At 48.0% G+C, this 22,951-nt stretch overlaps 1 protein-coding gene across 1 annotated transcript in view; it reads left to right on the top strand.

Moving 5' to 3' along the window:
* Nucleotides 1-2,758: 2,758 nt before the first annotated feature.
* The window catches only part of MAGI1 (membrane associated guanylate kinase, WW and PDZ domain containing 1), a 355,632-nt gene continuing 335,439 nt past the window's right edge, over nucleotides 2,759-22,951 (top strand). Inside the window, exon 1 of the mRNA XM_059823169.1 lies at nucleotides 2,759-3,044. Within this exon, the coding sequence (XP_059679152.1) occupies nucleotides 2,759-3,044 (286 nt within the window). The remainder of the gene's footprint in view (nucleotides 3,045-22,951) is intronic.

The following is a 22,951-nucleotide window of genomic DNA, read 5'->3' as shown; positions in this document are numbered from 1 at the left end:
AATTACCAGAAAGAACAATTTTGGGAACACAGTGGCCCAGACATGAGTACGGCATTAGGATTACGACGGGAACAGCTCACACTTGCATTAGTGTTCCAGTGTTTGTAAGCAAACAGAAAATGGCCCTTGGAAATCTGTCGTCTCATAAATCTTACTAGCAAAATTGTTTTTCTAAATAGTATTTTTCAAAAAATTTTCCATGAGACATGAGTAGTTCTGCAAGATCTATTCAGGGCAGCCACAGCTCATGTGATACTCACATGGATCCCAGATGAATTTTAGCTTAGCGGGGCTGTCATATAACACATCCTGCAAAATGATGGTGATGAAAATACGTCACACCCAGCTCTCAGCTGTGAACAAGAGTCCTCCTGCGCTGTGAGCTCACGCATATGACACGACTATCAGCTGGTGCGCAGATGAGATATAAACCCTTCCCCTCAAGCCATGCTGCTGCTCCTCAGGGTTTGTGGGCCTCCTGAGCGTTTATTCCCTGGGGGAGTTAGCCTGATTGCTGATCCAGACTTTACTGGTGAAGGCACAATAAAAAGCATGCCGTCATCCTAAAAGTGACAAATTGGGTAGCTGGTTACAGAGCCAGCGAAAGCAGATGTAAGGCAGTCATTGCTGCTCAAACATAGGCGAGCAGCACAGCTTTAAGTGTGAAAATTCAGTATTCCAAATGGCAAGAAACCTCTTAGAGAGAGATGGAAGAAAATAAGGGCTAGACGCAGCAGGTAATCTGAATTTCCTGAGTCCACTTCTGCATTTGCCCTTCACACCCAGGAAGGCAGGCTCTGCCCGCTCCTTGGAAGGGGCTCAGGTACTTATTCCAACTTTCTGAGCACTGGCAATCCCGTCTGCTTCCCATGGAGACTTGGACAGAGGTGCCTGAGGCACAGGGAAGAGAGCTGACTCACTCCTGTGCTATGTGACATCGGACAAAGCGTTCCCGTTCCCTTGCCTGGAGGTGGCTGTGCCACTTCGGCCAGAGACTGCGGCTTCTGCGGCTGCAGAGCAGCTCCTGCAGCGATGGGGATTTTATGAAATAGCCATATGAGAGACCTCGGCTGGGGGAAGGGAGTGATGGGGATGCAGGGTGTGAGGAAGGACAGGCTTCCCTACTTCATCCAGGACTGGTGTAAGGGCAGGGAAGGTACCCCTGTCACCCCTCTGAGGTCTGTGAGCTAAGCCTGGCTGATCAGCTCGGCCAGCACGGGAGGACGTTAGGCTGAGCTCCATCCTCAGCTATCGCACACGGGCTCTCCTGCATCGCAGATCATTTCGGTACACGCAGGGCTTGGAAGATGTGAGGTGAGAAAGCAACGTGGACAGCAGCAAAAGTCTGCGGGCTGTACCGGCAGAGCGCACGTTAGGGCAGAGCGGGGAGCGAGACCAGGCTCTTCCTTTCCCTGTGTCACTGCTCAGTCCCGATTCGCAGCAAAATAGGGCACGCGCACATCTGACAACTGAATTCCTTGCTGGAAGGTGTTCGGTCATGCATAAGACTGCTCAAAATGAGGCCTGGCTTTCAGGTTTGGAAGCACGGCGCATGACCTGGAAGGGACAGCTGGTACGTGCACGCTTGCTTATTTTTGCACCAGTTGAGTTTTGCACCAGTTCTGGGTAACTTTGAAGAGTTGTGGCCAAGGGCAAACAAATGGATGCCCGTCCCTTTCCCCAGCAGACGGACCTCGCTCTAGGTCTGTCCAGCTTCTAAACAATTGCAGGGGGAAAATAAAATGGGAGAACATTATTAACGTGGCAAATTCAAGCACTAAAAAATTGAGAAGTGGAGAACTAAGGACACGAGCACGGTTTTAACTCAGCCTGGCGCAAGCGCTTTGATACCATTTTAATGACAGGCTTGTGCAAGTTTTTCCTCCAGACTTCTACTTCATCGCGTCCTCTCCGGTAACACCCCCCTGGAAAGCACAGGTGAGCAGCGATCCCCGAGGTTGGCAACTTGGAAAATCCTAGAAATCCTCCCGGGAAAGCACCGGATTGCCACCCCTCTTCCCCCGAAACATGAGCATCTCCCGGGCCTGAACTTCTGGAGGAGCTCTCAGCGGAGCCGTGCGCGGGGGAGACCCGCCTGCGCTCCCCCGCCCCGTCTCGGAGCCTCCGCCCGGGGGGACCGGCACCGGCTTTTCCCGTCGGGAAAGCTGTCCGTGGGAGCGGGACCCTTCGAGCCGCGGCGCGCACCGGCACCGCGGCCGGGGGGGTGGGACCGGGGCCCGCACGTGTGGCGCGGGGGGGCCGGGCCGTGCCGGGCCGGGCCGTGCCGGGGGCGGGGAGCGGGCGGGGGCCGGGCCGGGCCGGGGCGGGGTGTGCGAGGGCGCCTGCGCCGGCGGCGCGGAGCGCGGCGGAGCGGGACGGAGCGAAGTGTAACAAAACAAACGGGTCTTTGTATCGCCTTAAAGGCGCCGCGCGCCGCCTCCGCGCCCCGCGCAGCGCCCGCGGAGAGGGGCAGCAAAACAGAACAGCAGCGCGGGAGGGCGAGGACCAGCCGGATTTGGGTTTTTCAGCGCTTTTTTTTTTTTTTTTTAAAGAACGCGGGAGAGGGACGGCGCGGAGGGGAGGGCGGGAGGCGGGCGCGCGCCCTCCGCGGGCGCGGAGCCATGCGGAGCGGGGCGCGGCGCCGGCGGTGATGGCTTGAGGGGCCGGCGGCGGCGGCGCGGTCTATGAGGCAGCGGGTCGGCGCCCCCTGCGCACCTGCTTACCGCGCTTCCGCGGGCGCGGAGGGCCGCGCAGCACCATGTCGCGCGTCGTCCAGAAGAAGAACCACTGGGCCGGCCGGGTGCGGCAGTGCTCGCTCACCCGGGGGCCCGGCGGGCAGCTGGGCTTCGCCTTGCTCGGCGGCGCGGAGCACGGCGAGTTCCCCTACGCGGGCGCGGTGGCGGGGGACGGCGAGGCGGCGCTGAGCGAGGGGGAGCTGCTGCTGGAGGTGCAGGGGGTCCGCGTCTCGGGGCTGCCGCGCTACGACGTGCTGGAAGTGATCCGGAGCTGCAAGGACCCCATCGTGGTGAAAGCCGTCCGACAAGGTGCGAGCGGGGCCGGGCCGGGTGCGGGCGCGGGGCGGCGGAGGGACGGGGGGGGACGGACCCCTCCGCGCTGCCCACGGGGCCGCGGGGGAGGTGGAGGGCCGCTCCGGCGGTGCCACCCCGGGTGGCCCGGGGGTACGGAAGGCAGCGGCGAACATTAGCCCTTCGGGGCAACACAGGACCCCGAACGGAGTCACACGCTGCGTGTGGCAGTGCGCGTACGTTTGCGCACAGTCGCGTGCGGACCTCTACCGCGTGCGCTTATGCACAGGCACCTTATCGTCCTGGCCGGGTCTGGAGCCTCCCTGCAGTTTTCTGGCCTGCCGTGAGCACGGCGAGCAATTGCGTGAGGCTTTCCCTAAGGCACCGCGGAGCCTCCGGCGCTCCCTGCGGGGGCACCCAGGGGTGGCGGGGCTGAGCCCTGTGTCTGTCCGGGGCTGAGCCCTGGAGCGGCCCAGGCAGACCCGCAGCTGGGGGGAGTGTGGGAGAGATTCCCTCCTCCAGCAGCTGAGCATCCTTTCGAGCAGCCGCGCTGCTGGGTGATGACTGGAGTCTTGTTCAAAAAGTGCAGCATGTGATTGCCGGCTGCCCGCTGTGGGGAGGGAGAAGCTGTGACCCTCCTGCGAGGGCAATTCCCCTCTCTGGCTGGAAGTCAGCCCGGGTTTGCTCTTTTTACCCCCCCCCGGTTTGTCCTAGGTGCGGGCACCTCCGTGCCCCCAGCCCTGCAGCACGCAGGTGAAGGCATGCACAGGTAGCTCTCCCGTTTGGCTGGGGAAGAGGATGGGAAGAGTCCTCCCATGCGAGATTAAAAAAAGCCACTTCACATCCGCATACACGCAACAGTCGCTCAACAGGTTAGCGTAACAGGCCTGGCTGATGGGCTTGTAATTTCCAGGGCAGGACTTGAATTTAGTGCCAGGAAAGTGTTCGTGTTGCCGCTGTGGTTGGGTGGGTGGGCAGGGTGGGCAGCGGCGTGCGGGGTGGAGGAGCACCCCGGGGCCAGCTCCAAGTGGAGGAAGGAAGGGAAGTTTTCTTCCTATCGCCCAGGAGATTCCTCAGGGGAAAGTTTATTTGTCATCCAGACACATATACATCCCGAAGTTGGGGGTTTTGCTGTGGCTGGTGGCGCGAGAGGGTTTCTATTCTCTTCTTGGTTCAACCCAGCTGGTCGCTGCGGACAAAATTTATGGCCGGCTGGCAGGACCGTCATCACCTGAAGTCTTGTCCCTAGCCTCACGGATGAGCAGAGCCGGAGGGCTGCAGGTGCTTCTTTCACAGCCACCCTCCAAACCTTGGGTGCCGGAGGAGCAGCGTGCAGCGCCGGGGTGCCTGGGAGCCGTGGCTGGGCCCTGCGGTGCCCCCTCCGCCACCCGCTCCCCTTCCCCAGGGGCAGCGCCAGCTCACAGCTGCCCCGGAGCTGGGGTACCGCAGCACGGCTGCTTGGGAGTCGTCTCTGAGAGTCAGTAGAAATATTCCAACAAACAGTGTCGGACTCCCAACAAAAGCAGTTTTTCTTTAAAGAGATGTATATTTTCCCTGCCCCGTTTTCTCCGCTTCACTGGGAGGTGGGGAAGTGAGCCTGCTGGTTTCCCTGCCCAGGCGGGAGGGGGAGAAAAGCACGAAGAAAAGTATGAGGAAATTAGGCAGGGTTGGTATTTTTTTTTTTTTTTGCATACTGATTGTTTTAGCAGAAGTATTAAAATACAGCTTCTGATGTCGCAATGTGATCAGTGTTGGTGCATGAAGGAAGGTGCGTTAAAAAAAAAAAAAAAACCAAAAAAAACCCAAACAAAACCCAAAAAAACCAAACACCACCTTCCCAACCAAGCAATTTGTTATTAAACTTTTTGTTATTTTGCAAACAGTAGTTAATCTAAATAGAAACATGTCATGGAAATATACCAGAAATGACAGAATTTAGTGGTAAATGTGTCTCAGCTCCAGGGTACGGTCAAAAGAAGGGGCAGAGAGCTGAGTTTGAGCATACTGGTTGGGTTTACCTGGAACTTGAGAGAAAAAGGTTCAAAACCCTGCCTGGAGTCAGGGCAGGCACTTGAACCTTGGACCATCCTCATCCAGAGGTGAGAACCAAGCCCCTGGTTACTGGGATTGTAGTTTCCTTTTTTTTTTTTTTTTTACCCCATCTTTTGTTTTTTTAATGCTTTATTAGACAGGAATGTAGACTAGAAGTAAATATTCTTTTTAAAAATCATTAAATATTTTTGTGGTCTGGAAAACAGTTCCCTGTGCCTGTCCATGATAGCCTGGCATTTGCGTGCTGTTCTGCGCAGAGCAGGGAACTCCCTCGTGGATTAAGATCATAAGTGTAGAAAAGGAGAGTGTTTTAATTAAAATGCATCACTTCTATGTTGATTAAAAATCTCGTTATGGAGATGGCAACTGTCATTCAAGAGGAGGTGTGTGGCACTAGAGCAGCCAGTGAAGGAGTGTGAAGATAAGATTGTAAACACATTTCTAACTATGATTCTCCTCCTCTTCCCAGTTCTTAGTGCCTCATCGACTGCTGCTGAAGTGCTAGGGCAATATTAGCCTGGAAATGTGTATGTTTTATTGCCTTGTCTATTTTGTATGACATTTACAAGGCTGGAAAACCAGGAAATTTGCTAGAAATAAGTCAGTCATCTGCAAGCACGAGCAGAGAAAATAGCTGTTCTGACCTTGCACTTAGTGGAAGACAAGGGACTAGGATGTGAAGCATAGGTGGAACAGGCTATGCACGGGCTTTGCCATTAAAGTAGGGTTTATAGACTTACAGGTCCACATGCAATATTTTTTCTTGCTTTTGTGCATCGTAAGTTTGAATGGCTTCCCACAGAGTACAAAAAGGGGGAACCTATATGAATTTGCTTAATTGGAAGAACAGTATTTAGTACTGCTCATGTGGGATTTCTTGGTCCTTCGCTTGCCCTGTGAGAAAGAGCGAGGAAAGCTGAAGAACTTCAGCAAAGCATTCCCTTTCTTTTCCCCATATGCACCCTTTTTTGGTATTACCTTTAAGAGAAAAATGTACTGCTATAGTTGCCTAGGTTTTGGGGAGAGAGAGGAAGAATCTGCTGCCATGTATCTTAGTAACTTTCAGAGCTGTCAAATGTGTGAAAAAACCTCAGTTAACATGTAGTCCTTTATGACTGACTGTTTCCATCTTACATCTGTGCCTAAATTCTGATGAAATTGGCGATTAACTCCTGTGGAGTTAATAAATGCATTTTTATTATTACTTGGTCTGAGAGTATAGAATTAATAGATTGAATTATAGGAGCAATGGTCGCATATTCTTGTGTAAAGCTGGGATTGCCTTAACACAATGATTTCTCGGCTGTATTGTGAATATTGTAGCTTCCTGAATATACTTCACGTTTTTCAAAATAGCTCACTTGGATAAATGGATAATAAAATTGGGCACACTGTTTCTTCTTATGTATCTCGACTAACAGAGTCCAGCACAACAGAACAAAAGTTTATCGTGCTATTCTTCACAATGGAAGAATTAAGGCTGTATCTATAAAAAATTGACCGTGTGTCGTTTAAGGCAAGGTATCTGGGTTTTCTTTCTCCCTCAGTGAGAGATGGGCACGTTCAGAGAGATTTCAGATTGCGGCCTTTTATTTTTTTTGCTCCCTGGTTAGATGACATGTGCCAAATCATACCAAGCCAGATGCTGTCAAAGTTAATATGTTTGTACACTTAGTTTTAAATTGTTTCGTAGTTCTCAACCCAACGCTTTCCTTCCCTAAGAAGTCTCAGGGTCCCAAGCTCTAAATGACTGATCGCTTTGAAACCAGGAGGTGTTGAGATCCGTTTATGCAATTAATAATTTTCATAGTATGTTGCAGCTGGGATGATCCCACAGTAGGGAGGAGTTGTGGGGTGGGTTTTTTTTTTTAGCCCTACACAGGGCAAACAGGAGCAGGCGTGATCCCAAACAGAAACGGTCACTGTTTACCCAGTGCTATCAGCTGCATTTGTTTCTTTTCAAACATTAACTTGACCCTAAGATAAATTCTGAAATACGGTACAGTGACTCAATGCTTCAACGTCAGGCTGGCGTTTGCTGTGTGAGGCTATCATGAAATGTTGAAATTGGTTACGTGTACTAGTCCAAACAAAACCAGCTTCTTTCAAAAAGTTTGCATGAGCTGGTATTTTGCTTTTATTTTTCTGAGAGAGCTTGTGAGAGAATTGCTCTCTTAGGTATTTTTTTTCTGTCAAACATTTTAAAAAAAAAAAAAAAAGACAAGTTGATGATCTGTAAACTTTTGTGTGTTGAGTAGTTTAGCAAACACTGGGAAGCAGGGTGCCTTTTGTTAGTGGGTGACACTGAACATCCCACGCTAAGTAGGTTATGCCAGTGCCCGGCATTGCAGAGACCGAAAGCGAGCGCTGATGCACGTGTGCCTCCCTGAGATGTAGCAGAGCTTGCCTTCGGTTTAATGTGCAGGCAGCTGCCTCCGTTGGGCCAGCGAAGGGAAAAGCTGTTAGATAGCGAGCTCTTGCTGTTCCTAGTTTACTTCTGCGGCGTCACACGAGCTCCGAAAAATGTTTTCCTTTAGTCTTCGCGTAGCTGAGTGCCAGTCACTTGCACGGGGAATTCTGTAAGTCGTTTTTCCATTTGACCCAAATTCTTTTAGGACCCAAGTGGATTTGAAGTGGAGTGAAAGATTTGCCATCTAAAAACTCGAGAGCCATTCATGCGTTTTAGATTTATAAGGCCTGTTTTCGACACTGACCCGCTGGGATGAGCATTGTGTGGGGCTAGTCACTACTGAAACATGAAATAAAAAAAGGCAGAATATCTTTTTCGCATCACTTCTAATATGGTTTGCTACAAATCAGTAATCTTTCTTTAAAGTAGTACTGCATTAGTAATCATGAAATGTGTCTGTCTGCTTATTAAAATACAGCTGTGAGGAAGACCTTATCTTTACTATGCCTGAATTTACAGTGTGGTACTTGTCAGGATTTAGAAGTTGATCCTGCTTGTGGCAAACCAGTCATCCATCCTCTCCAGAGCCCTGAGGTAGCACCTGAGAGATGGACGTTAGAGCCCAAGTGCCACATCTTTGCTGTTATAAAAATTTTCAGGAATTAATATGATCCTTTTAATGGCATGAAATGGGATTACGTTTTCCACAATAAGGTTAATCTTCCACCCACTGAGATGGGACTCCAGGCTCCCTCTTTACGGTCAGGCAGATCACAGCGCAATTAAATCACAATTATAGTCTAATTATGAGCAGTCGTTCAGCATCATTGCAAAATAAGATGTTAACACCATCCTGTGTGTTGTTTCAGTTTATTTTTTAAGACCGAGACTCCTGCATGAGTTGTAACTTACTGACCTGCTATTGTGAGATTTAAGATTCATCTTCCATGTGTCTTGTTAGAAATTTAAGAACTTCTTTTAGCAGGTTTGAAAGCCAAACCGCCAATACCTCATTGCGTTCCCGTGTTTGGGATTGTCATTTTTCTCTGGTTCAGGCTGTGATCATTCATGGATCTCTCTCTGCTCTTTCTATATCTCTCTCTCTATCTGATGCCTAAGAAATACCCCTACTCCTTTGACGGTGTGTGCATGTACAGGGAAAACATTTGCCCAAGGACAGCTACATTAAGGTGTAAAGATCTGCTGAGTAGCACTTTCCTGGCTGTGCAGAACTGATGGTTTGGCCAACACATCCTTCCTTCATTAGATTTCAGCATTGCTCAGTTTGAAGGTAACGTGGAAACTGGGAAGATGCTGCTGCCTCAAGGGCTGAGCGGTGGGCAGGGGTGGGATCCTTGGGACCTCTGTTGAGGTGTTTTTAAATAATTGACGAGGTTTGTTATTTACATTCCCTTACTTTAGTCCAGACACAAGCTCTGCTTGCTAGTTATTTCAGGTGTTTGGGTTTTTTTTACACTTCCTCTGACTTTGAGTGGAATGCATAAATCAGGGCATAGGGGTTTTGATCTTTGTGGGCTGCAAGCGACTTAAATTTCTTGGTGAAAAGCATGGAGTACTGGTTCCGTATGAGCAAGTGCCTTGAATTTATAGAAGGACTGTGAAGAGTCTGAGACAAAACATTGGCTGAAGGCAGGGATCCTTACCGTGAGCCATCAGTGGTACTCGGAGGGCTGGTACTCACACCCCTCCATCCCATCTGACCTCCTTCCAGCTCCGCATCCCAACTCGTGGAGCAGCAAAATTTGGGATCCTCTCACTCCGTATTTCTGCGGAGTTTTTTTTCTCTAGCTCAGCTGTGGAAAAAAAAAATTGGTTTTGCCTTTTAGAAACTGAGTATTAAGTGACCTTTTTGCACCAAGGGCACAGGGATGGGTCGTCCCCCCTGTGATCTGTGAAAATCTTATCCGCTCCCGTTACCCTGTCACCGGAGGCACGGCTTGCAGGACAGAGTAAACAGCAGCTTTTTGGCGCTGAGTGACAGCGCTGCTGAGCGTGCAAGACCAGCTCCTGCAGAAACATAGTTTTCACCGCTATCATCATTTTCTCTGTCTCTCTTGACACTTGATATTTTGTTTTCTCACTTTATATTTTGGTCTCACACAACTTGCTTTGGCTTAGCTGTTGTGGCGGTTTGACAGGTGAGGCTCTGAGTCCCGCTGGAGCCGGCAGCCCGTAGAGATCCACGTATTCAGTGTGTTTGATGGTTTAAGTTTGGGGTTCCCTGCAAGGATCTGGTGTTGGGAAGCAAACCTGAGCCTGGGCTGTTGGCCAGAGTTTGTTTCTACTGATCTGATAGAGAGCTGTGGCTGCCCGTTTCCAGAGCAGCTTGGCAGCTCTTACACTGGGCTGGTATGTTGGCAGATTTAGATTTTTTTTTTCTTTATTTTTCTTTTTTGCCTTTCCTTCTAGACCAAATAGGTGGGCCAGCATCCTTCTTGGCCCTGCAGGAGCAGCATGGCTCAGGGTAGCTGGGATATTTTTGTTGAGATCCACCCTTCAGTTTCCAAAGGTCAGACACTCCATCCATCCTCCCTCCTGTGACATTTTAAATGGTTTCCAGAGCTATTCCGCTGCTACGGGCTGGAATGATGGCACCACTCTCTCTGCTAGTCCCCAGTCCTGACTTTGGCATCATTTGTGCTGAACTGTTTTGTGTTAGTAATATTATTTAAACCTACATATTTTTTTTTTTTAACTGCCTCTCATAGACCTTGGAGAAACAAAATAGGTTTTTTTCAGGTCCTGACATTTTGGGTTGCATTTTTACAGACTTGGCTTTTGACTAAGAACAGTTCCTGTTTTTATATTTGAGAGGGCTTGTATCATAACTTCAAAGAAAAATAAGGTAAAAATATTTATTGGATTTCATTGACTGTCTCCTATTAGACTAAACAATAGCACTTATTACAGGGTGTGAAAATAATGCAAAGCGCCCTGTTTTCATGATGGAAGAGGAAAGAAAAACAAACAAAGCCTTTGGGATGACTTGCAAAGTGGAACAGATGCCCTTACAATTGGAAGGCATTTGAATAAGGAATCAGTTTTGCATGGTTTGCTAATCCTTGACTAAAGAGTTCATTGTCTTGGATTATACATCTGTAATTTTGGAGCCCTGAAGTCAGTGCCTCAGTACAATTATGTTGGGAAGAGACCGACTTTTCTTTCTTCATATCCTTAATCACAGTGGCTTGTTTTTTAAGGGGAAAACCTCAACTCTGGGGTTCTCATTTAGTTATTAACAAAAAGACTTTGAAGAAGAAGCTGCCTAAAATACAGCCACTCCCTCAACACAAACAAAGCTGTGCAGATATTGTGTACTTTCAAAGAAAAAAAAACTTTGATGTTCAACTTCTCTTATTCCAGCGGTGCAGAGCCTGCGCTAAGTGGGTGTTAGTCCAAGCTGATGACAGACACAGATGTCTCGGATTTTCTTGGATGTATGAGAGGGGGGAAGGTTACCTCCCGAACAGGCTGAACTGGGCAGGTGAGGACCTGGGCTGCAGAATAACTGGGAAAAGACTTTTCTTAAAAATAGCAAGGAACATGCCTGTCCTCCTCCTTTCCCAAAGGTGTGTGTAGAACTCCCACTTAGCAATTTAAGCGGCAGGAGTACAGGAGGAGCTCCCAGGGCTTGGACCTGCAGCGGAACAATTCACTGGAGCCTTGCGGGAAGCCAAGGATGGCTGGAGGAGAGGGAGAGAGGGATGGGCAGCAGGAGATACGTGAAAGATACCAAAAGCATCAGGCTGAGGAAAGACTTCCCTGTTCACTACTGAACTTGTTACTGATACCGAGGCCGTCTCTAAAAGCAGAGGTAGCTGAGTGCTTTCTGCAGGACCAGCCAGAGGTGTGGCCGTCTTTCCAGCCGATGACAGAGCAGTCCAGACCAACATCTTGTTCTGGGAACCCTAAATGCCTACATCAATGTATAACATAGGATGCAACTTTGCTTTTGAACATCCTGTTAGGATGCAGTGCCTAAAATAACTCGTGCTCCTCCAGGCTGTTGCTGGAGGAGAGCCCGCACGGCTGCCCTGCGCAGCGCGGGGACGGCCGGGGGATGCGTGGCACGGCGCAGCCCTGGCGTAGCTGATCCCCAGCGAGCCCAGGGAGGAGAAGTCTGTGGTTTGGCTGGGATTGGGGACATTGTCGCCTCCAAGCTGAGGCTCCCCTTTGCAGTGCTGGCGCTGGTGCTTGGGGAAGGCGCTGGGGACAGGACAGGACGGCTGATGGGGCTTTGGCAGCCACGGGTCCAGCCCAGGCTTTGTTCTCTCCATGTCCTAAGGGCAAAAGAGGGATTAGTCTGATGCAAAACAAAGAATCATGTTCTTCTCTTTTCCCTGGTATGCATTTTTCCTTAAACAATGAAATGACTAATATAGAATGTCTTCTTAATGTGCACCGATTGGGGTTGAGAGGAACAGCAGCAGCCAGTCTGCATGAGCACATCCAGAGGCTCTGCTGGGTTCACAGTGGGGCACTCTGAGGATCACGGATTCGGTTGTTTTTGAAGAAAATCGGTAAGTTGTTTGTTTATTGGGAGGGGATGGCTTTTTTGTTGTTGTTAGATTGTCTTCTGCCCATACCCCAGCAAATTTTGTGTTATTTGTTTTATGTGCAAATATCAAACTTGCTTAGCAATGGTACATAGTGTTTTGTCAACTTTTGTATAGTCTGTGCGCACTGTGGAGTCCTCCCTGTCACCTACCATCTGCTGTTATTAATCAGACTGTTTCCAAATGGAGAGCTGAGCTGACAAGTACTTTTCTACATTTACCATAGCTGTATTACCCCACTTTTTTTTTTTTTCCAAATGAAGGTGTATGGACAGGCTGAGATTGTTGATCTAATTTCACATGGAGGTATTTTTCTCTGAACTTAACCGTGGTCTACATAAATCCTTCATGTGGCAGGAAGCTTTGTTTACTACACGTGGAGCGAGGCAATTAAACCCCCAATAACTTTCTGTCTCTGGCTTTCTGCGGGAGGCGCAGAACTGCTCTGGTCAAAATCCAGACGGGGCGTTGAGGACGCCAGGGCTGTGCTGGTCCAAGGGTTGGCTGCTCGGAGAGGTTACGTGTAGGGGAAAGTTTTATGTCTACACACAGCCTGCACCCAGCCTAAGAGGAGGAGCTTGTGAAAATATTGTGTATCGTCTATCATAATAGTTCAAATTCTTGGGTGAGGCTCTTAGAACATGTGACTGGTGTGTATATATGTAAATATATGTATTTAATTTTTGCACTTTAGCATTCGTACTGTCAAATGCTGCTTCAATGAAGAGTTCCAGAATCTCTTCTTGTCTCTTTTTGTTTTTCTTTTTTGATAGTAACTAATCCCATGACTCCGGCAGCTCAGGCTGTTAAGCAGCTGATGCCATCAATTTTGCCATAAGTGGCAAAATTTGTTGTTGACACAGCTACTTGAAAGCTGAAAAGGAAGAGTATGAAACCACCACCATTATGGCCAAGAACGGTTCCCATGCCCATTACCTCATCACGAGATGCATGGGCAGCCTCTGATCCTGTAAAAACACTTACATTTGCTTCCGTGGTGAAACAGTTTCAGCGATCCTTGTCCCGTAAATCATCTGCAGGAACATCTTGGTTTTGAAAGACGGCTCGTTCCTGAGACCTCTCTTGCTTTCTAAGCGGCTTATGCGACATGGGTGCTGAAAAAGATCCAGATTGACTTTTCCTGACAAGTGCAGGGGGCAGCTGCTATCTCGACCTTTGTCAGGTCCCTGTGAGTCATTTTGAGAGTGCAGGAGGGAAAACTAGAGCACACCTATAAATGTTATCTCGGAAAGGTGCCCGGTTTCGCCATGCACGCTGCTCTCTGGCATTTTAAAGGCAATAAAGTGGCATTTAGCTCCCTCGTTCCAGAGGCAGGTGGCAGTTACTCTTTAACAGAAGGTCATTCCTTTACGAGGGTGGGAGAAGTGGTGAATGCTTGGGTGCATGATGGCAATCTTTCAAGCCTGATGAAGCTTGGGGCCCTCTTGTGCCGGGCAGCGCATGAACCGGAGAGAGTTGTCCCTGCCTGGCTGCTTTGCAGGAGAAGGGGAGTGAGGACTGAAAAGATGCCAAGTGATGTTTGGAGGGGGGAAGCCAAGCACAAAGGCTGTGTGACTCGGTCGGGATGCTTGTGGCAAGGTTGTGGACCCACAAATCTCAGCTCCATGTCACCGTGCTGTGGGGCTCTGCTGCTTCCCAGATCTGCATTAAAACAGGGGAGATGGATAAACTGCTTCAGCTGGAGCAACTCCCTTCTGCATGGCCAGGCTGTCCTGCTCAGGTGGAGACTTGCCATGACAGTGTTTCCATTTAAAATACAACCTTCTCCCTATAGGTTTTTTACTGCGTGCTTGTAAAACATGTCAGAGGCTGAGATTTTTATCTGCAAAAGGGATGACCTAGGGACTATCCAAGGTGGCTTTCCATTTATTTTTGTTTTCTGTTGCCAGTTTTCCAGTTGTGTTAGTTGGTGCAGGAAATACACATGTATCAGTTTTTCCAGGAGCTAAATACAATCTCTTTTTTTAAATAGTTCTGATCTGGGATAGGTATCTTGGTCACATTGCAGACTGGTAAGCTGTGTAAATTTGGGTCTGCTGAAGCTGTTAGACATGAGAAAAGCCCCAGTAAAAATGGGAGCACTTAAATTTAAGCATGTGCTAACGTAACACATCGCAGAGGGCTTTTTCTGTCTGTATGTAAAAGATGCTATAATCGGTGCTGAGGCTTGCCTAAACCAGTGTGGAAATTGCTGTTTGCCTAAAAGCCGGGCAAGTTGTCACAATCCCAAAGAGCTCACTGACGTTAAAAGGTTGTAGCAGATTAACCAAAATCTATTTCAAATTGATTTAGTATAGCTGGTGCATAACTCAGCCCGGTCATCTGGGCTCTGCTTTGGGACTGCCGTGCTTTGTGCCGGTTTGAGTCCCGGGACTGAGTGGATGGGTTGTCATTGCATCTTGCTGGAATGGTGCTGCCTGCTCTCCGCCAAGGATGCTGGGGAAAACAAGGAAACCCTGGCTCCCAAGCTGGCTCGTCACAGTTACCTTTTATTTTCAGTTATTTCAGTATTCTTCTCTCATCCAGTACAGCGTCTGCTGTAGCGGTAGCTGCCCGGATGGGATCTTGCCCCTGGCTGGGAGCACAAGTGTTTTTCCACGGTGCCGTTGAATTGGCAGGGAAGGTTACATCAGCTGCCTGGCTGGAGCCCGTTTCGGGAGGTGCTGTGTACAGTAATTCGTTGGTTGATTTCTGACGGAGCGTTTCGGCTGCCTGCAGCACCTCCAGCCCTCCACGTCGGGGGGTGTGCGCTCACCAGGAAGATGAAAAACTTCTCTTTAAAAATTGAGGGATATTTTTAGCCATCTTACAGACTTTAATTAAAACTGGTGTTCCTCTTTTTCTGTACTGATTGCAGACAGAGGTAGATTTTACTGTAACAAACAAGTCACACAGCTGATTTTATACTTAATTGCTGCTGTTCTGCTCCTGTTGCTCCGGTTTTATAAACCTTAAGCATCTTCCCAGCAACCTGTGGGCTGTGTCAGGCAGAGTCCGCTCCTCCCTGCGCTCCCAGCTGAGCAAAGCCTTCCCATTAGCATCATCAACTGATAAACAAAACTTCATCAAGGCCTGTAAAGGACAGACCTTTCATGTATTCGGACACAGCAGCGGCACTGCTGAATGCTGATAGCAGTCTGAACCAGTGGCAGAAACGGCGGGGAATATTTATTGCGTATTTATTTTTCTTCAAAGTCCCTGATGTCGAAGAGACTTCAGCATTATTATGTGTTGCAGTGGATCGCGTTTGGAGGACTTTTTGCTGTAAAAACATTGTTTCTAGGTCAAGTTTAGCAAAAGAATGCTCTCAGAGTCAGCTCTTTCAGATGATGTTTCACATTGATGCCGTGTAATATCTAGGTGAGCTTTAAGTTGCAACGTTTACAGAATATATGTCTGAAGTTTCCCCTTCTTGGAGGTAAATAAGCAATATTCACACTTCTTGGCACCCGCTCGCCAAGCTGCCTGAAACCAAGTTAAAAAATACAGAACCGTATTTGCATTGTTTTCCCCTTCTCTCAACTCTGCATTTCCTCTTCACTGGTCAAATCAAACGCCAGTGACATTTCAAAGTCTTCCTGAATGGCAAAATTAGAAATACTCCTTTGCTAAGAAGACTGCAAGAGGTAGTTTAAACATTGCATGCAGCCGCTCCGGTAGGAAGTTGTTTAACTTGTCGGAATCTTTCTTTCACTGCAGAACCTCTATTGAAAATGACAAATTGCTTAAAGCAGTTTCCATGTCAGTCTTTAAAAAATTCAGTTTCTTTCCATCCAGAACACGTGGAAGGCATTTGTGCACTTGCCTGACTGTCCTAAGGCTCACACTCGGTGGCTTTGGACTTCACGTAATTTTCACATGCAGCTGCTCAGGTTTTTGTTTTCCTCAACTTCCTATTGAATGGGGATTTTCTTCCCCCCCCCTGCACTGCCTTAGCTTAGACATGAAAAGTCAAATATCTCCCTGGTTCAGACTTTGGGGACCAGGGGAGAGCAGAGGAGGAACGCTCCAAGGTCTTTGCTTTTCAGACGTGATGTTCAGAGCGTTGCGAAATCCATAATTTAAGCTGGAAAGTCTGCGTCCACAGCCAAGTTGTTGTAATGTCCTTTAAAAGCGTTGAGCGGTGTTAACGCTTCACGAAATAACAAAACATCTTTTGCTTAAACGTTTTCAACTACTTCTCTGTAGCTGTCGCGGTAGCAGAAGAACGTACGCGGGCAGGTACCAGATACAGAGCCATGCAGTTGGCTGCAACTGCTGTAAAAGTAAAAATTGCTCAATTGAAAAGGCTTTTTTTTAAAAAAAAAAAAAAAGAAAAGAGATTTCAAGTTATCGTTGTGCTCCAGTGACCCTGCGCAGAGCAGCACGCTGTGTGGTATGTATCCCGTGAGGATGTGTTGCCGAGCCTTGCACTTGGGCTTGTGAAAGAAGAGGGGAGGACCTTAGTGCGGAAGAGAAGTGGGTCTCCTTAGCAATGCTTAATAAATGGCAGGCTCCAAAAATAAGGTGGAAATTACATTTCTGGAGCCTTAAGAGGCCGAGATGAGGCTTTCTGGGCTCTTCCTTTCACCTGGAATGAGTTGCATGAGCGTATGAATTTGCAGAGCAGCGTTTTGGTGGCTCTGCTGAAGCTCCCCTGGCCGGAGACGGGTCCTTCCCTGGGGCCATCAGCAGAAGGTCATGCGCTCGTCTGCTGCCGTCCTCCAAACTTGGCCGAAAGGCAGGCTTTGGGCTGCACCCAGGTCTGTGAAACCGAGGGCACAAACTGTTCCCTTTCTGACTGGAAGGTGCTTTGCGCCCCAGATGGCATCAGATGAAAAGAAATCGGCGTTGCCCCATTGCTCTGCTTGAGACAACCCTGTTGCTCAAGAGGGATGATTACAGAGTTTGACAGCAGTCAGGAGGGGATTTCAGGGCGATCCAGATGCTTTTTCTATCACTTGAAGGCATGTCATATCCTGGCACTTCTATTTTTACCCACTTTTCTGGTAATACTATTTTTCTTTTATCTGCTATGATCCCTTCATTTTTGGCGGGTTGGGGCTGATGCGATATTTGACCTTTTTTGGAGCTAGTCCTTTGTTGCCATTTCACATTTTGTTACAATGTGTTTTTTTTTTCTCTAAAATGGTACTTAAAAAAAGTAACAGTTACAAATTTTCTGGGTTCTGGCTTTGTTTTTCTCCCCATGAGTTGTTGCTGATATTGGCTTGGTGCCAGAATGATGCTGTTTTCTTTGGTGTGGGATGTGTCACTGGGTTCAGGTGAGCTGTCCTCGCAGTTGCTCTCCTGTTGCAAATACTGGTTAATATAATCTGTTTTTAAAAATAGTGTTAGAAACAGGTGCCTGCTGGTAAGAATAACCTGTCCTGGGGAGAGCGTCCTGGTCTCCTGTAGGCAGAGAGCAGTTTATGCCTGGAAGCATGGAGGCTTTATGTACACCTTGTTTATGGTGTTTGTTGCCTTTTGTGGAATATCAGATGCTGCCTTCGGCTATTTTTGTTACGTGAAGAAATGTCTGATCCATTTCTGAACCCTGCAGAGCTCCCTGATATCAGGCATAAAATATTTTTTTTTTAATGGCTATTAATCTTGCCTTGCTGACTCTTGCATCTCTGGCTGATAAAATCAGTGCACCCCAAATACCCCGCAGATACTTATTGCAAAACCAACTTCTTTCTTTTTGTAAGAAAGCGAGGGGTTTAGTCCCTTTCCTCTTGCAACGTATTTGGGTTGCTTCCTGCTTGTCCAACAGCCAGCATCATCACAAGCAGGACTGGGTTGCTGTCGTGTTCCCACAGTTTCATGCCTGTGGTTGATAATTAACCCGTTTCTTTACTAATGGTGCCATATTTACTCTGAAGACCTTTTTTTCTTTCCTGCTCTCCAATCGCAATCTGGATTAAATGCAGTCTCTTCCCAGCAAAACACTGGAGTTAGTTAATGTTCCACCAGAGGTGTGCTAATAAAAGCCCTTGTTACTTGTATGGAGGGAAGTGACCTCAGAGCATTTAGTTTATTTAATATCTCAGGTCAAGAGAATGCACCAAAATGTAGGAGTAAATGCCTTTAAAATTCAAGTTGAGCACACTGGTGCAGGTACCTGATCAGCAGCACTTGTAATAGTGGGGCAAAGCAATTGGGAAAGCTTTGCTTGCATCGATGTACCAGCAAGATTTTTTTTTTGGTCTGATATTCAAAGAATACAGACCTAAATTCGGTTTGAGAACATTGTTCCGTGTGGAGCTGAGAGGGCAGACGCGTGCTCTGTCTCAGCCTTGGTATTTGGAAGGGGGCCCCGTCCCACTTTGCTCACTGTCCCCGCCGGGGCTGTGGCAGCGGTGGCTTTTGTGGGGCGAGTGATGGCGGGGAGCCTGGCTGGGGATGTGGTTCCTGGGGCTGCTGCTGGTTGTTTGCAAGGTCAGGTCTCACGGCAGCAAAGGCAGAGTCCTGCTACGGCCCGTTTCTGGGGCAGGAGATGGATGAAGGGTGCAGGGCTGTGGGAGCAGGGGCTAGTCCCTCTGCAAACATGCCAGGCGTACCCTTGCAGGGTTCCGAGCGTTCCTAGGTATGGGTATGGCAAAGCACACAACATTAAAGTTAATGAACACTCATGCAGTTTTAACTAGAATAAAAACTGTTCCAAACTTAAGTACTGAATAACATCAAATCCTGTTTTCCTGGGGAGAGATGGGTGTTCGTGGAGCTGCTGGGCCTTAGCTCCTGCATTGCTCCCCGTTCAAAGATGCCACGTTTTGATTTATCTTCCTTCGCCAGAACCTCCTTTCAGCCTTAAAAAAGCAATGCTTATCATCACTGTTGTCGGGAGCCTGTGCAGCAGTTTGAGTTGCTGCCTCTCCGTTTCTAGTGCCATGTAAGCAAGCGTAAATCTGTATATTATACCGATTTACATTTGATAGGATTTGTCCTGACATGTCCAAAGCTTCTGACTCTTGATTCGTTGTATGAGCAACTTCTTTAATATGGAGCCCTGGGGACAAGACCCAATTGAAAATAAAGTTGCGCAGGTAAAAACATAAAGGCAGGGACTATACACCTGTGGTCTGCAACTAAACTAACCGAGGAGTTTAAATTCTGCTCTGCATTTCGTCTCGAGCGCTGCACTCCTAATGGCAACACGAGTTTCTGGCCTGAGCCTTGCCTTAGCCAAGACAGAAGCCGCCTGGTGCGGGCTGAGCGCGGCATCCAGGATTTCACAGCGGCAAGAGGCCGATAGCAGCAATTCCTCAGCTGCTTGCAGGACGATATTGTCTGCTTTACTCATGCGTGCTACTTTTATTTAGGTCAGCCTGGCTTTTTGAATTAAAAGGTGCATACACGTATCGCCTTAAGTTCTTGTTGGTGTGATTTTGGGCTATATTCTTTTATTTATTTTTACTCTGCCTAGTGTGTGTTCCTTCATTCAGGAACAAGGTAGTTTTAAGAGAAGTATAAACTGTAAAACTTCCATTAACTCTATCAAGTGATAGCAATGCACCCCTGCTAACTCTATGAAATACCTTGGCTTGAAAGTTTACTGCGTTGACTTTACGAAATTTAAAGCATTTTGCACCAGGTGAAAGGAAGGCTTTGCTGTCAAATTGTGTTCCTTACTAATCTGGCTTTTCAAATAATCTGAAGTTAGATGCAAACTAGCACAGAACTTGCTGTGTGCTTTGTAAACCTGTAAAGGAGAAGTTGGGCGTACGTGTGAGTAACTGTGAATGATGCGTTAAATAAATGAAGCAAGAAAACGTGCTGTAGCTGCTTGATAGAGACTTCAGTTGTTTGGGACTGATTTTTCAAAGAACCTCATTTCTAATTCTAGATAATGAGGTTTTTAAGTATGTACTGAGCCTGTTGAAATCAGTAGCTCTAAAGAGCTGGATCTTAAGCGATACCTAAAATATACAGGTTTCTTACGGAGTATGTTATATATGCACATAGTAGAAATTAATCGCTATGGGTGCAGGGATAGATCCCTGTACAACTAAAAGCTTTTAGGGAAGAAACTTAGTGTATTACCAGTTTTGGGCTAACACTTTATTTTTTAGATACTTTTGTAATTCTTTTTATGGATACTGAATTACTTCTGTGACAGACCACATTGCAGACAAGGGCAAAAGTTTAGCAATCTGCAGTGCAGAAGGGCTGATTTCATTGCCAGCTGCTGATTCTGGCTGTGCAGCTCTTGTACCAGCCAATTAAACCCACATTCATTACAGCCTTTGTGGTTTGGAAATGAAGTGTTCCTGCCTTTAACTCGTAGTTTTACAGGATGTTGGTTTAGGCTGGAGGTTTGCAAAGCTTGAAATCTTACATTTTCCTCTGGAGTGTGCTCAAGGGGTAGGAGAGGTGAACAAGGAGGACTACATAGAGTTGCATAGCATGAAATGGGGAGGTGTGTGTTTCTCTTTGACAGCATCGGGAACCTGCAGTCACCTCCTAAAATTTTCATGAAATGCCGTAGTATCTGATGTACCAAGTTACTGCAAGTAGGAATGGTCTCTGCTGTGTCAGTCTTGAAAAAATGTCTAGTGCTGTAGGAAGTCCTGAGCATCCCTTCATGAGCATATTCCTTCAACTCCTCAGGCGCGGATTTCTGCCCGCCTCCCTCATGGGGAATTTCTGCCATGTTTGCAGACTGTTTTGGGAAAGCTGCTGGGCAAAGAGGAATTTCTGCCATGTTTGCAGACTGTTTTGGGAAAGCTGCTGGGCAAAGAGGAGGTTCCGGGGGGGGAGGAGGCAGAGATGGAAGAAGAATGTGACCCTCTGAGCCGTTACTGGTGACTGCGCTATTTTAAAGTCAAACTTAATTTTTAGCTCTTCATAAACAAATCTTTGTGCCAGCTTTTTATATAGCTCTGAAGTCAGTTGTTGTGGCTGCTGCTCCGCGGCTATATCCTCCATGGGTGCCACAGGGAGAAGAGCCGGCTTCTCCTTCCCAAAACGCCTCTTGGCGCTCAGGAGGACCTCTGGAGAGGTGCTTTGCAGAGGGACAAACTTTCCAGCTCTTCTGAACATTGCATGACAGCTTCTTTATCCAGCGGTAATTAGATCTAACGGCTCGAGTAAGATGCTGGACTCGTTGCAGGTTACTATGGGAGCTAGTGTCCTTCATCCCGTGACCCAAGGGACCGTCTTTGCCCCCAGTACTTTCATATTTGACCGGGAAATGCAGTATTTGCCCTGGAAGTGCGGTGTGCAGCATGGGCCGGGAAGCAGCACGGATCCCATCTCTCAAGAGAGGGTTAGCGATGTTTAGTTTTCGTATGACATTATAGCCCTGTTGATTTTAACTTGGAAACTTCAGTGAAAACCACACACGCTGCTGTGAAAATTCATACTTAGTAACAAGTAAACAAGCGATCGAGCATTCTGACTGACTCAGGAAATTCCCTCCAGACCTCGCGGGGAGGAGGAGCTTTACATTTTTCTTGTCCTATGTTTATTTTTAGTCTTGCCTCTAACATTGCTGATAGTACCGTTACAGCCCTGCAGATTAAAGTCCCAGCATGGGGTAGAGTTGAAAGAACACAACTGCAAAGCAGTCAAAACCTCTGGGATTTTGCAGCTATGTCATGCTACAGGCAATTAATTTAGTTCATTATTTGCCTGCCGGGGTACAGCTCAGTGCCACAGCTCTGTGGAAGTCTTTGATTTCCTTGCACATCTCTTCTTGTCAGCATCGAAGTCTTCAATGATGACTCTGTCCTTGCGACTTGAAAGCGCCGTGTTTGTGATGCTAATATTTTGGGTGTAATAGCTGTCTTTTTAGGCTCCTTCTGCCTCTGAATATATTTTGCGCTTGCTCTGAGGGTATGTTGTGTTTTAGAGTGGAAATAGAAGACTTCAAGTCTTGTACAGCTCCCATCACTGGTAACCCTTGTCTGAAGCTATCAATAGCACCCGCAGAGTTTTGGGTGGTGTTGGTGAGGATGGTCTTGATGGCAGCACCCATCTGCAAGACCAGATGATTTACCCAAGAGCTCTCAGCTTTTCAAGGAGGCCCATTTTTTTTCCAGGGTTAGCTGTGTTAGTCTGAGTCAACAGAAGGGTATTTGGTCTTTAAATCAAATAGTGGTGGTTGGGTTTTCTGAGTCGTCTTTTGCTGACGGTTAGTCTAAGTCCCCAGAGATGGCAGAGGACGTTATTCAGGACCGCCGAGTGCCTGAAAACTCTTAGAAATGGCAGTTTCTGTTAACAGCTGGTATGATCTGGATTGTATTGCGGCTATTTCAGAGGAAACAGTTTTATCAGAAATAGCTGAACCTAAGGACGTTTGTCTTCTGCAGTAATAGAATCTGTACCTGGTCGGCAATGAGAGACAGGTCGGAGCGGTTAAAAATGCTCGCTGGCCGCGGAGGCGGGGAAGTGTCACCCTTTTTGTGCAGGACGAGGCTCAGGCAGCCTGTGCCAGGCAGAGCATCGCTGGCAGGGTCCAGCAGCACGCGGTGGGGTAGTGCTAGACCCAGCAAGAGGCCATCCAGAGCAGGGCTGCCTCTGCTTGGAGGGGTGCTCGTCACCTGGCCAGCCCGGTCGTCTGCTCCCCTGGCCAGAGCCCTCACCTCTGTGGGGTGGTGGATGGGGCTGTGAATTTGAAGGTAGCTGCTTAGTCCTCTCCTGCACCTTATAGACATACCTGAAGGCATACCCTCAAGTAGTTACTGAGCAGCCTAATTTTGTATTTTAACCCCACCAAAGACTAATTTTCGTTAGCCATGAGCAGGGGAGCTGTTGCAACCTTGGAGAAAGTCGTGTCCCAGGGAGCATGTCCAGGAGACAGCCTGTGCTTGCTCAGTGGACATGGTCTGGTCAAAATAAGGTGATGCGGAGGGCAAAAAAACTTGTGGACACTCAGCAAT

The sequence above is a fragment of the Gavia stellata genome, chromosome 12 (assembly GCF_030936135.1).
Source record: "Gavia stellata isolate bGavSte3 chromosome 12, bGavSte3.hap2, whole genome shotgun sequence".
NCBI lineage: Eukaryota > Metazoa > Chordata > Aves > Gaviiformes > Gaviidae > Gavia > Gavia stellata.
This window is presented reverse-complemented; position numbering and strand designations above follow the sequence as displayed.